At 56.0% G+C, this 13,954-nt stretch overlaps 3 protein-coding genes across 3 annotated transcripts; 2 read left to right on the plus strand and 1 right to left on the minus strand.

Annotated features, from left to right (window-relative positions):
* Positions 1-435: 435 nt before the first annotated feature.
* On the plus strand, positions 436-1,724 carry B0T15DRAFT_41132 (uncharacterized protein). The gene is made up of 2 exons (XM_062865392.1): positions 436-776; positions 862-1,724. Exons 1-2 carry the CDS (start codon positions 575-577, stop codon positions 1,527-1,529), a joined length of 870 nt encoding a protein of 289 aa, XP_062726307.1. The 5' UTR covers positions 436-574; the 3' UTR covers positions 1,530-1,724.
* Positions 1,725-3,448: 1,724 nt separating this feature from the next.
* On the plus strand, positions 3,449-9,243 carry B0T15DRAFT_41136 (uncharacterized protein). The gene is made up of 2 exons (XM_062865393.1): positions 3,449-7,731; positions 7,832-9,243. The coding sequence occupies exons 1-2, from the start codon at positions 3,544-3,546 to the stop codon at positions 9,221-9,223; spliced, it is 5,580 nt and encodes a 1,859-aa protein (XP_062726308.1). The 5' UTR covers positions 3,449-3,543; the 3' UTR covers positions 9,224-9,243.
* Positions 9,244-10,653: 1,410 nt separating this feature from the next.
* B0T15DRAFT_41153 (uncharacterized protein) lies at positions 10,654-12,899 on the minus strand. The gene has a single exon (XM_062865396.1). The coding sequence runs from the start codon at positions 12,604-12,606 to the stop codon at positions 10,846-10,848; it is 1,761 nt and encodes a 586-aa protein (XP_062726309.1). The 5' UTR covers positions 12,607-12,899; the 3' UTR covers positions 10,654-10,845.
* Positions 12,900-13,954: the final 1,055 nt, after the last annotated feature.

Here is a 13,954-nt window from a genome sequence, read left to right on the forward strand (position 1 = left end):
TTGGCGCAAAACCGAAGAGACGCCTCCGCTCGCACAGTTCTAGACTGCTCTGTCAAAGGCCCGCAATATACAATTCGCCTCGAAGCGCACGAGCAACCTTGTTGGTATCTAATAAGCTGCGCTAAGCCGTCGGAACTCGCTCGAGGGATCATGGATGCGTCAACTGCGCCGTCCTTGTTCTTCAGAATCAGGAGGCCGGGGCTCGGGTGTCGGCCTGGACCCACCATGATTGGCGGTATGCCCAGGGCCCCGAAACTGGGAGGATGAAAATTCGGTCAGGTAACATGCCCAGATGAGCCACATGCCGACTTTCTTTTCTGTTGATTAAAGACAGGTAGCCAATAAACTTATCCCCCTGGCTGATCTGTCCATAACGAACCCTCGCTACCTTCCGCCCTCACCACACACCGCTTCTCGGTATAGATACTGTTATATGTTATTCGTTTTGCCCACCGGCTCCAACCAGACAGACGTGTGTCTGACAGAGCGGGACATCCTAACCTTCTCAGGACAACAACCTGCGTGACCTGTTCAGAGCTTAGAATCAGAGTGCTGTCTTTTCGCAGTGGCCGCAATGCAGCCTCAAGAAAAAGGGGCAACCCTCAAATCCCCATCAGCTGAGGGAGCTCTCGAGGACCAGAGTTACAGACCGCCAGAGGCATGCGGACAGCCATCAGCGCTCGCCAAAACATGGAGCCATCTCAACGAGAACGTCCGCGGCTCGATCCTCGCTGAGGTCCAACTCCTGATCCTCACATTCTGCATCGGTGTCCAAGGCAAGTGAAGCCCACCCCCCGGGGACTCGCGCTCCTACCAGCGTTCCGCTAACCCCTAGACCTCAAACTCAAAAACAAAAAACAGACGCCGTCTCCTTCCCCGACTTCCACTGCTTCGCCTCCAACCAAACCGGCAACACCGTCTTCCTGGTGCTCGCCATCGTGCTGCCCGAGGCCAACGGCGACATGTTCATGACGGCCAATATCGGCGTCGCGCTGGGCTTCTTCCTCGCGTCGGCCTGGCTGACCGGGCAGCTGGGCCACATCATCGGCCCGCGCCGGCGGCTCTGGCTCGTCTTCTGCAACCTTGTCCAGACCTGCCTCGTCTTCGCCGCCGCGGGGCTGCAGTACGCGCACCGCTCGTCGAGCGGCCAGCTCGCGCTGGACGGCGCGCAGGCGCCCAGCACGCTGTGGGCCATCGGCCTGCTGGCCACGGCGGCGGGGAGCCAGGTGGTGCAGTCGCGGTCGCTGCGCATGACCGAGATCTCGACGGCCATGGCCACGGCCGCGTGGGTGGACCTGATGATCGACCGGGACCTGTTCGCGCTGAGGAACAACAGGCCGCGCAACCGGAGGGTCGGCTTCCTGCTCTCACTCGTGCTGGGCACCCTGGCGGGCGCCTTCATCTTCAGGAGGGTGGGCTCGCCCGCGGCGTTGGTCGTCTCCGGTGCGGGGAAATTGCTGGTGACGGTTATGTATCTGTTCGCTGGGGCAGACAGGCCGAAGCTGGAGAACATCGAGGCTTCGGCTTGATGGGGAGACGGTGCGGAGGACAGGGAAGAAGGGGGGGATTGGTTGGTTGGAATGGGCCCCTCCTTTTTTTCCTTTTTTTTTTTTTTTTTTTTTTTTGGCTTGCGTTGCATTCAAAGTGTCAGCGTGGCGTTTAGGATTGGAGCATTTGATACCTCAGCAGTAGAATTGGCGGATGGCGACTTATAGATTTGGACCATCAAAAGGCTGCACGGAGAAAAAGGCGATACTAAGGTAATTGAAGCGCGGTGGTTAATTTAGGTATCTGCTCTATACCTTAGCTCAGGGGCTCGTTGTAATGCCCACCGCGGTAGTCATGACAGTGAATTTGCAATTCAGCTTCTCAAGTGCTAGCAGACTCGGAGGCAGCGAGGTACGTGGATCTGACATTCAAATGAGCGATCGGATGGCGGCAATCGTGGAGCCGCAGGCAGCAGTGGTTCGAACAGGTCGGGTATCGTACCCTGCGTCTTATACTCCGTTAAACGAAGTGACCTGACTGTTTCCGGGACTCGATTGTACCTACCCAAGAGCTATCCATCTCCTGCTATACAGATGGAATCTTCCTTTCAGTTCTTCTTTTTTCTTTTCGTTTTCTTCCCATTTACTTTCCTTCCCGTAACCCCCGTCCCCCTCCGCCCCCCCCCCCCCCCCCCCCCCTTTCTTTTTTTTTCCTTTGATTTTTATTTTTTATTTTTTTCTGGCTTGTTGTTTTGGTAGCATTCATGGAGGATCGCGAGGAGACCAGACGAAGAGAAGGGGAAATAGGAGGAGATTTGACGGCTTGACAATCTGTCTTCTGAAATTATTCATGTTGTCCTCAGTTCTCTCTCTTGTTGCTACCTCTCTTCTGGACTCCTGCCCCGGATCCTTTACTATCGATCGCTTGCTCCAAGATCGGTACGGATTTCCACTGTGCGATTCCAAGTGCGTATTAAGTTCAACTTCTCAGTGCTGAATTTGAATTCTCCTCGTCGAACTATACCAGAAGTCACTGATTGAGGTGCCTCGCTTGTAGGCCCTCTTCTTTCGGAGTGCCTTCCCGTGAATACAATATACTATTTACTGTTGTACCCACACATCTCGGCCGTATATACAGGTCCAAGTCAGCTTGTTGGCCTATTTGCTCATCTCTTGCCATACTCGCTGCACGATCGGTCGTCACTGAAGCCTCTCGTATGAGTCGTCTCCCCATCCATAGGGTCACTTACATGCAGTGCCGCTAGTTGTTGAGAAGAGACGGAATATTTATCCGCTGATTTCCCGCCCGATTTCTTCTCCATTTTCCACATGCTTTGCATTGTCATGCACAGTTCAGCCCTTTGAATCATGAGGGTCACACGCTGTTGAAGCTGCCAAATAAATCCAGGTACTTAACTTGCGAGGCTTCCTGGAACATATATCCGATGATTTCCAGCCCGATTTCTCTTCCATTTTCCTTATGCTTCGTATTGTGATGCACAGTTCAACTCATTATTGCACGAGGCTCACGAGCTGTTGAAGATGCCAAATAAATCGAGGTAACTTGCAACGGAAGACTTCCATCTTGCAACTTCAAGTTCTTGCAACTCTTGCCTCTACAACAAACCTTCTCCCACGCAACACTCAACCCTTCGATTCCCCAGATAACCAGCACACCTCCAGCCTCTAATGGGTTAATTGAGCGGATTGCAGGATTTGTCACCCCGAGGACCGGGTAACTGGATTTATCAAGGTAAATTTCCCGTTTCTTATCTCTGTACCGCACCTCAGTCATTCACTGGTACTCTACACATTGTATGGCACTGTTGGGGAATTTGCTGCGGGTCTTCCTGCCCTGACACTGGCTGCAACCCCACTAAAGCACCTGACAACGCGTCCCCGCAAGACGCGTCCGGTTGCTCCCCCGAGCTCCGTCATTCTCCACTCAACCAAACTCGTTCATTGATCCGCGCACTCCTCCCCAGCTTCTTCCGCAGGACTTCCCGACCCGGATGCGCGAGGTCCGAGTCTCGGACGGCTGTTCCGACTAGGCTTCATGACTCGCAACAATCTCGGCGAGCATCTGGGCTGGCTGGTCAACACCATCCGGCGTTCGTCGCCCGCCGCGCCGCAACTGCCCGCGCCCGCTGCCCCAGATTTGCGCGGCCGCTCTCCTGCTCCGACGTCCTTCTCGCTCGAGTCTGCCAGGTCCGAACTGGGATCGCAGACGCGCCGGACCGGCCGTTCTTACAATACCAATTCTTCGACTTCCACCTCCTCCAGCTCTCTTCATCCCCTCACTCCTCTCACACCACAGCTCTCGCGCCTGCCAGATGAAGCCCGATCCGCCGTTCAAACGCGGGATGCTGACAAGGTAGTCAGGATGGAAGCGAGAATGGGACAGGCTTCTTCCTCCAACACCAGCTCCAATTCCAACTCCCATTCCAATTCCACTGCCAACCCCAATGGCAACCTCAATTCCAGTCGCCCGACATTGGCTACTCTGCAGCAACCCTTGCCCACGCCCGCATCAACGACCGCTACCACCCCAATTGGTCCACTTCAACGCGCCTACTCGGCCTCGCTCGCACGCACAAATCAGCCCCGGAATAGACCGCCGTCCCCAGTTTCTGGCAATACTGGCGGCGCCCACAATTCCCGTCCGACCGCGCCCATCGCTCCTATCCCCGACAGCGACGACGACATGTTTTCCGACCCACTCGACTTGACCGACGTGGACAAGCACGATGGCTCTAGTTCAGTCGTGGGCTTTGGGGAAGAAAAGAGGTTGTGGCGCGAGGACTTTGCTGAGCGGCCGGAACCAGTTCCCAGCCGCGTCAAGAAGCGGCGGATTGACGATATGTCCCAGAGGCCGGTAGTATCCAAGGAGAGAGAAGAGGGTGCCGAGGATGATTTCTTGGACATTGACGACCTGATCCCTTCCTCGTCCGTTTCAAGGTCGGTCGTGAAGCAGCGTGCGAAGTCCTCAACCGCTAGAGGCGAGAGTCCCTGCTCTCCTCTCCCTCAGATGGTACTTGGCGGCAGCGCGTCTGCGACGAACTCGACCAGTGGGGCACGTGCCAATGTTCACAAGGAGTCTCACAAAAGCGACCAAAAGCTGCCCCCGGGACGTTTGGAGAGGACACCGTCTCCTCCTCCTCATGCGCCAGATTCCACCATATCCAGCCGTAAGCGGAAGACGCCCTCCTCGCCCAGTGGCCGGGACGATGAGAACCGTGAGCTAGGACCCACCTCCACGACTGAAGCCGGTAAAAGATCCAAGAGGACAAAACCCGACATCGTCCTAGACTCGGAGGACGAATTCATGACACCGCATACACACCAATCCACCGTGGATACTAAGCCAGACATCGATCCGGCCAAGAACTCCCAGATGGCTGGCAACGATCAATGCAGAGATGCCGACCTCACATCGTCCCCTACCATACAGATTCCATCAAAGGCGGTGCTGAACTCGCTGGATCGTCCAGCGACTCCGCAAGGGAACACTGCTGCTGGGAGTTTCACCAGTGATACAATTGAAGAAGCTCGTTCCGACGAAGTGCTGCCGTTTCAGGAGACCCCGAACAAGCAAGCTCCGCAGGGTTCTGCAGATTCCGAAGTCAAACGAAACAAGCATATCCTGGATCTGTTCTTCTCACGCCCTTCCGTGCTGGAGAGTAAGATGCAGTTCTTCATTGATCAACTGAACAGAAACAAGGAGGAATTTACCAAGTGCCTCCGCGATAACGCACCAAAGGAAGAACGCGACCGCGTGCGCAATGCTCGGAACGCCCTACTGCAGAAGCAGAAGGCGTTGGACACCATTAAAAGTGATCATAGGTCTTTAAAGGACTTGTGTACTAAACGCGAGGAGATGCTGACCGACCTGGGGAACGCGTTCGCGGACGGTCTTGACACAACGGAAGATGAAGCCCGACTGGACGAGATGTCGGAGGAAATCAAAGCCAAGGAGGCGGCACTCATCAAGAACCTCGTCTTTGCTGGCATCGACGATCCTGACTTTCTCAAAGACCCGAACGACTCTATCGCGGTGCCTGACTCACCAGCCACTCCCGTCGTCTCCGCTACACAGCCATCGTACAAGCTCGGTCTAAGACCCCCGTCCAGTCAACAGGCAGTCATTCCGGAATACAACTCACAGGTTGTCTTGCAGACACAGCCACTTCAGACCCGGACCCGTGAAGCTACCGCCGTGAGCACATCACAGAACACGTCCAGACCACCGTCGGTTCCTTCATTTTCAGAGGCTGGAGGCGGTAGCCTAAGGACATCCAACCTTGCTGGTGCGGATAATACCGAGGATACAGCTATAGAGATTGCCGATGACGACATGTTTGACGCCATGGGTGACGACAGTTGGATGGCATTGGACAACCCCCCTGTTCCGTCACAGGTGAACCCTCCGAAGACGCACACGAAGACACCAGCCAAGAGCAAAGTTACGCCCGTGACTGATTACTTTGACGATGCTAGTGATGAAGAGGAAATGCTGGCCGTTGCGAACAGCTTCGAGCAGCAGCAGGCGATGCTCGCCACGCCCCTGGACGCACACCGAGCACGGTCAGTGTTATCGGAGTCGTCAGCGACTGCTGGTCCTCCTCCGAGAAAAAGAGCGGCAGCCAGGATCGAGGCTCCGCGCCAGCCCAAAGCCTCGATCAACTCAGAATTGATGAAATATCCTTGGTCCGAAGATGTTCGCCGCGCACTGAAGGATCGTTTCAGGATGACGGGATTCCGCCGCAACCAGCTTGAGGCCATCAATGCTACCCTCGCCGGCAAAGACGCATTTGTGTTGATGCCCACGGGCGGTGGCAAGTCCCTTTGCTATCAGCTGCCAGCGATGGTCAACTCGGGCACCACCCGCGGCGTCACCCTGGTGGTCTCGCCTCTGCTGAGCCTGATGAACGATCAGGTAGCCCATCTTGAACGGCTCAATATCCTCGCCAAGTCCTTTAATGGAGGCATCAGTAATGAGCTTCGCAACCACATTTTGGGCGTTTTCAACCAGACCAATCCGGAGCATTTCGTCCAGCTGCTCTATGTGACTCCTGAGATGCTCACCAGCAGCCCGGCTTTCAGAAGAGGCGTCGACACGTTGTATCGGAAAAAGAAGCTCGCGCGCATCGTGATCGACGAGGCCCACTGTGTGAGCCACTGGGGCCACGACTTTCGGCCGGATTACAAAGCCCTGGGACAGTTCCGACGATCGTATCCCGGCGTCCCCGTTATGGCACTGACAGCCACAGCGACCAGGAACGTGATCGCCGATATCAAACACAACCTGGGCATGGAAGACTGTGAAGTCTTCTCACAGAGCTTCAACCGGCCCAACCTATTCTACGAAGTCCAACCCAAGCAGACACGCTTTATCGCGGGCATGGGCGAAATGATCAAGACCAAGTATGCGGGACAGAGCGGCATTATCTACACGCTCTCGCGCAAGTCGGCCGAAGGTACTGCACACACGCTCTACACTAAGCATGGGATCGAGGCTCGTCACTACCATGCTCAGATGGACCCCGAAGCCAAGCTCGAGGTCCAGGAGAAATGGCAGAGAGGGGAGATCCAGGTCGTGGTGGCTACGATTGCCTTTGGCATGGGGATCGACAAGCCGGATGTGCGTTTTGTCATCCATCAGAACATGCCCAAGAGCCTGGAAGGCTACTACCAGGAAACCGGGCGTGCGGGCCGCGATGGACAGCCTTCTGACTGCTATCTCTATTTCTCCTACGCCGATATTCCCGTGCTGAGACGAATGATCAACGAGGACAAGGACAAGGTCAAGGAGGAGAAGGACAGGCAGCATATCATGATCAACCGCATGATCACGTACTGCGAGAGCTTGCATACCTGCCGTCGGGTCCAGATTCTGCAGTACTTCGGTGAGAAGTTCGACGCCGCTGAATGCAACAACATGTGCGACAACTGCCTCAGTGGGCAGACGATTGCAGGTGCTACGCTGGAAGACTTCACAGATTGCGCCGTGGCTCTCCTCATGGCCGTCCGCGAACAGCACCAGCTCACGTTGGGGAAACTGGTCGAGATCGTGACAGCAAGCAAGAACGTGGGGAGACACCAAGGCATTGCTGGCTTCGGTCGCTGCAGGGGGATGAAAAACCACGAAGTCCAGCGGGTCGTCATGGTTCTCCAACACGAGGGCGCGCTGACCGACGTACAAGTGATGTGTGAGAGCAACGGCATTCCCGTCACTAACTACGAAGTAAAGATCCCCCTTCTCCCTTCTCCCTTCTCCCTTCTCCCTTCTCCCTTCTCCCTTCTCCCTTCTCCTTTCTCCACTCTCCAGCTAACCACTTTCTCAGCTCGGTCCTGCGGGCCCAGAATATCTCGATGGCGACCGCCGGCTACGGTTGGAAGTGCCGAGATCCAATCCGCCGGCCGCTCGGGGCAGGAAACAAGGTCGGGCTGCTACCCTCGATAATGCATCGGCGGGTTCCTCTAAGGCGACCCGGACCCGACGACCCCCACCGTCGACAAACGTTTCTTCGCCTGTCCCTGCTATGTCGAAGAGACAGAAATCAAAATCAATCGCCACGACGCTGCTGGACGAAGAGGACAGCGACGGGGAAAGCGACGCCGGGCGGGACCTGACCGCCCACGGCTACGACAAAGACGGGTTCGTGGTTTCGGACCAGGAAATGGAGGAGGACGCCTTCGACCCTGTACCTCCCCGCCGCCGCCCTTCGCCGAAGCGGCGCCAACAAACGCTGGACGAACTCGGCCCGCCCATCTCGCGCGACACATGCCTTGAGGAAGCTGGAATCGACGACGTTCATAGGGACATCGTCGACGCATTCGTTGACAGAGCCCACGAGATGGAAGAGAACGTCCGCAACAAGAATGGTCTCCGCCGCCCCATTTTCACGGAACAGCAGTACCGTGAGATGGCAATCCGCTGGACGACCACTGTCGCCCAAATGTACACCATACGCGGAGTCGACAAGTCGAAGGTGGACCTATACGGCGCTAAGTTCGCCGGGCTCGTGCAGCAGTTCTACAAGCAGTACCAGGAAATGATGGGCAAAGCGACGCAGTCGCCCTCGGCGGCGGCCGAAATCGCCCCAAAGAACAGCAAGAAGGAATTCGTCGACCTCATCAGCGACGACGAAGACTATGTCATCAGCGAGCCTCCCCGCTTCCGTTTCCGGCGTGGACAAGAGGTGTATAGCGAGGACGAGGACCAAGACGACGACGAAGGCGAGGACGAACTCGAGGAGGAGATCGTGGATGAGGGCGAAGATGACGAGGACGAGGATGACGAAGCGCTTGAAGCCTCCCGCTACTTCGCCGACGGCGCCTCCCGATCGTCGTCAACTCACACCGCCGACCCCACAGTCCAACAATGGCACCAGCGGTTCGAAGAGCTCAGCAAGGCAGACAGAAGGAGGGCCAAGGCGTCGTCCAACAGCAACGAGGTCGCCGGCCGGATCTCGCGACCCGAGTGGAGGGGCGGAAAGAAGCCGTTCTACGCCAGGAACCGGAATAATAGGAAGGGAAGCTCCTCCCGTGGTGGCGGTGCGTCGTTCTCGCGGTCCAACTCGACAGGCGGCGTGTCCAAGCGCAGGGGATCCGTTGGATCTACCAGCCGACAGCCCGGAAGGGGCAATGCATCGGCAGGCAGCTCGCGGACCAAGTCTGCGTTTGGAAGTATGAAGGCTGGCGCAAGCAGCGGCATCTCCACCATGCCTTACTGAAATATCTCGGTTGCGACAAGGAATCCTTACCTCATGGCTTTACAAATGGCCCAAAGGTTGGCCGTTGGTTCGCTGGATTGGGCCTGCTGATGGGAGAAAGGGTTCCTTTGGGGGTGCGTGCATCCATGCGTGCGCAGTCTGCTCCTTTTTTCTTTCGTTTCCCCCTTCGGCATCACGGTCCCAACTTGGCATCGCAATCCCCATCTTTCTCGCGAGGGTGGTCAGGCTGTTTACTACGGTCTGATCATTCTCGTATGATGTCATCCCAAATTTCACGTTACGCGAAATTTCGCCATCCCATCATCGCGCGGTCTGATTGCCTGGCCGCTTTCTGACCTAAGAGTTCACGTTACGCGGAGTCCTTGCGGTCTGATCTTGTTGCGGTGCGACCGGCCACTCACGCGGCCCCATCATCATTCGGCGACTTCTCGCCATGGGGCGCCCCCTTCCGAGCTCAATATGGACCTTGCGCGCGGTCGGTCTTGTTGATTTCCCCCACTATCATCAACTTCCCACGAATTTGCTTTAACGATCTGCATTAGCCGGCGGCGTGTTACAAGAGGCATTGGTTGCGGTGCATGGGACACGGAGAAAGGGGGGAGGTGCATGAAAAGTCAGGCATGCAGCCTGTTTTAAGGCTGTGTTTGGGGCCTTGTTTTTTTGTTCTTCCGCGCCATTTCGACAGTTCTGCTTTTTTCTTTTTCTAATAAGCTTCAGAGGACGGAGGAATGCTCAGCTACAGGCTCTAGCTAACTCGGGCATGAACGTCATGGAGAGAGGATGGCAAATCATGGCTACCGCATGCATGAATGGTGGTTATATATGGGCGGCGGCTTACCTCATTTAACTAGACGGGCAGGCGAAATGAGTATCAAACATGCAAGCATCGGCGTGGCATTTTACAGAGCCTTTTTCCACATGCATCGGCATAAGCATTCTCAGAGCTAGCGTGCACAGGTAGACCTTGGAGGCAGATTTGAAGACATAATAAAAGTCCCATCAGAGGGACAGATGCGACAGATGTGTTCAAGACAGCGAGCGATGTTGATGCACGTAGGTACCATATATATATTTCTACCCTCGTCCCTCCCTTTCGAGGATATGAAATTTTCCGATTACCCGTCCTCCCTCACTTCCAAAAGTTGAGGGGACTGACTATATTGAACCATTACGCCATTTCTTCCATCTGGGTTATGCTGGGGTATATGCTGAGCTATATACGGGGTAGGTTGAAATGAATATGCAGTAAACAATAACTATTCAAGCAACTGATGCGAAGAAGTATGGTAATAGTGTAGAAAAAAAAGGTGGCGGGGGCTCTGGAGATGGCAACCCGTGCTTTGTGAAGTGAAGAAGAAAAGAACAGAACAGAACAGCCCCTCGGTCGCGGTTGGTTTCCACGCTATGATACATTGGAAGAATCCAGGGCCTGAAGTAAACAAAGGGGTATTTGTAAACAAGCGGTGGTGGAAAGGGGGTTTGTGCGGGGCTCGATCCCGGCAAGGAAAGAGAAAAAGTGAATAGATCGAGCTAAAGGCCGAAGAGTGGTGTAACAGTCTATCGATCGGGAGTCATAACATCTTTCCAGTCATGAATGGCACAGCTTACCCCATCTGGGGAGCTCAAGCTGTTGATGGTGATGCAGCAGTCGTGGGTGATTGCTGCTGCTGCAACTCGGAGATAATCTCCTCACGCACCTTGCGACACCACTGTAAGACGGCATCCTCAAAGTCAAGCCAAAGCTCGGGGCTGCTGTTGTACTGCAGTCCCAGAGGGTCAATCTTGAGCAGCACCTCCCAGCGCAGCTCGGCCGCTTTGAGCCAATAGCGTAGATTGTCAGCTCCGCGATATGGCTTCTGGGTGTTAGCGTAGAATGTCGGGATGTAGCCGAAGCGCCGCTGCGACTTGCGCACCGCACAATTGTGAAGGTGCACCAGACGCTGGCCGTTTGAGAGCGCTGCTAGGAACGGCGTCGGGAGGGACTGCGATTCCAGCGGCTTGGTCCGGTCGATGGGTGTCCATTTGGGCAAGACAGGCATGTTCTCGATGGGGTCAGGACCCTTAAGAATGGAGCGCATAAATGCCTCCTCGCGCTCAAACTCGCGCCCTTCCCAACCTTCGGGGCGCACCCAGGTCCAAGTTGCCTGCTCCGCGACTTCTTCCGCTTCTATGGCATCCTCGGCTTTAAGCATGGCGCGCAGTCCCACAATCCAAGCATCCATAGTCCGAAACTCGTCGTCACGCATCCCGCCGGCAAAGCCCCTAGTTGCCATGCGCTTGAGGATGTCCATGACAGAGAGCAGCTCGCCGCGCAGCTCTTTCTCAGACTTGATGGCGTCGAGACGGTCGGGACGATCATGGGACGTGTAGTAGATCTTAGCGGCCCGGATAGCCAATGTCATGACGTCGAGTATGCTCATCCCCTGGATCTCGTGCCATCCGCCCGACTGAAGAGAGGGCCTTCGTGAATCTGAGGCCTGATGTTGACTAGAGTTGTCCTGGCCATCCACCGTCTCGATCTTGACCGTGAGCCCTGGAGGCGGTTTGGCGTTCTTTACCTCGTGCAGCGTCTTTTCGGCCACGTCGAGGGAGCTGGTCAATTCGGACCTCAACTCGGCCATAGACGGTGGCTTGGGCACCGGCTTCTCGCGATGCTGATAGGTGCTCGTCGTCGGCGGCAGCATCTCCTCGTCGAACTCGTCCGAGAAGTAATCTTCGTCCTGCTGGTCCGGAGGGTGCTCTTCGACGGGCGACTCGGCCATAGAGCCAGCACCCCACTTCACACTGCCGAATCCGGTAGGGGCCGTCCAGTCTGGGCTGCTCACCATGGATGCATAGCTCGAGTCATGATCGCTCTCGGGCTTGGGTGTCAGGAACACACTTGGGTCGAGCGACGACAAGTCCAGGGTGTGCGCCTTGTTGGGGTCCCGTCTCCGTGCCAGCCGCCCGCCTTTGCCATCCAGCAAGCCAGTGCGGGCAAAGTAGTACTGCAAATGCGCAATGCTGCCCAGACTGAGCACACTCTCCCGGCGCTGGGCGCTGGCGGCGAAATCAGTGCCTTGCGGGCGCATGTAGCCCCGCCGCCGGCTTGAGTTTCTCCTGCCCACTAGCTCCGCGCTGCCAGGACCGCTGCCGGTGCTCAGATTGCTGATATCCGAGTAGCGGTAGCTCGCCGACGAGTGCCGCGAGAAACTCGAGGCATCGCTGCCGAGAGATTCCCGGAACTGCGAGCCTTCGGTGGTCGCAGACCCGTGTGATATAGTAGACCCAGTCGAGAAGCAACGAGATATGCCCGGAGACGGCCCGAGAGCTGGCTTAGGTAGGGCGTCCGGGGCGGGCGAGGAGCTGCGGGGGACAGCGGACTTAGGCGAAGATGCTGCCATTCTGGCTCTGGCGAGGAGGTTTCGGCTCCTTCTTCAGAACAAGCCTGTCGTATTGGCTAACTGTCGTTCTCGAAGAACACTTCCTTTTCCTTCTTTGTTACGAAGCTCTGATGCGGGCACCCGAAGTAAACAAGGCGGGAGGGCTGGGCTGCAAGATGACTGCTGGTTGGGGACACGGCAGCAAGGAGAGATGTCGCGGCTCCCTGCTTGCTTCGGACTGGGAGATCTACCACGGCATCCGTCGAAGAAAGAGGATCATGGAAAGCCAGCAGTCGGAGGTTCGAGCCCAAAAGTGTAGTTTTGAAAAGGTGTCAACTGCGAGAAATGAGAGGACCGGATTGGGCTACTTCAGGCGGAAGAATTGCTGAGACGGATGGGGGGGTTGTCGGGAAAGTCTCCCGCGCGGCCAGGTGATTGTGCTGAGGAATCGGCTGGGCCAGGGGCCGTGTGGGTTCAGTCATTACGCCAAAGGTTCCAGAAGAACCCCGGGAGGCCGACACGATGGCTCCCTTGGTGATGTGGGGAAACTCACGTCGCGTGGAGAGCTTGCGTCGCGCCAATCTCCGGATGGGCAACGTCTGTTCCCCTAGTGTCTGTACATACTGAGTATTCCGTACGGATGCTCCGTAATTAACATTGGAAGGAAACCGAATAGCCCCGCCGAGCGGCGACGCAGAAGCCCCGTGTGACTCGGCTCAGTCTCACAACAGCTAAATCGGAAGGGCAGATGCATCTTTTCGGTAACGACTTGGGGCATAGGTACATGGACTGTCTTCTCTGACACTCGTCCGTCCTCCACGCTTCATACGGACGTACTAACCCCCAGGTAACTCAGGTACGGAGGAGTGGGAAACGGGATGAACTCAAAGCGTGCCTTCCTGTTTGGGCCGAAGAGAATTGCCAGCCCGAACTCAAGTGATTGGTCAGAGGGACAGCTACCCCTGTCTCTGATACACGCACAGCGTAAAGTACGGTAACGGTAAACCCTCAATTAAGGGATGAAAATCTCTTTATCTGTCCAGTGCAATGGAACAGACAGGGGCTGCGTCCGCCGGCCGCTGCAGTCGCGTGGACAGGTGCATGCATCCCGCTTTTGCATTTGACTGTTACGGTGATCTTCTGCCTTTTACACAGGTATAAATGACGATAGTGTAGTGTACAATACGGAGTACTGTATTGTACAATCCCTACACAGTAGGTAATCTGATGAACTGTGTTCAAATCTCGATGACCCTGGCATTCACATGTTGACTTTCCATAACCAATTTGGCTTCACACATGATCCCTGTCCGAAGCGGCCAACTGCCGTTGGCCCGTTGTCTGGTGCGATCCAACCCGCCGCAGCTCT

The sequence above is a fragment of the Chaetomium strumarium genome (genome assembly GCF_033439665.1).
Source record: "Chaetomium strumarium strain CBS 333.67 chromosome Unknown B0T15scaffold_1, whole genome shotgun sequence".
Lineage (NCBI taxonomy): Eukaryota > Fungi > Ascomycota > Sordariomycetes > Sordariales > Chaetomiaceae > Chaetomium > Chaetomium strumarium.

Bases quoted from the DNA above. Each gene is read 5' to 3' on its own strand.
- B0T15DRAFT_41132 (XM_062865392.1), top strand. From the start codon at position 575: ATGCAGCCTCAAGAAAAAGGGGCAACCCTCAAATCCCCATCAGCTGAG. The intron at 777-861 runs GCAAGTGAAGCC...AACAAAAAACAG, and splicing joins ATTCTGCATCGGTGTCCAAG to ACGCCGTCTCCTTCCCCGAC.
- B0T15DRAFT_41136 (XM_062865393.1), top strand. From the start codon at position 3,544: ATGACTCGCAACAATCTCGGCGAGCATCTGGGCTGGCTGGTCAACACC. The intron at 7,732-7,831 runs GTAAAGATCCCC...CCACTTTCTCAG, and splicing joins TTCCCGTCACTAACTACGAA to CTCGGTCCTGCGGGCCCAGA.
- B0T15DRAFT_41153 (XM_062865396.1), bottom strand. From the start codon at position 12,606: ATGGCAGCATCTTCGCCTAAGTCCGCTGTCCCCCGCAGCTCCTCGCCC.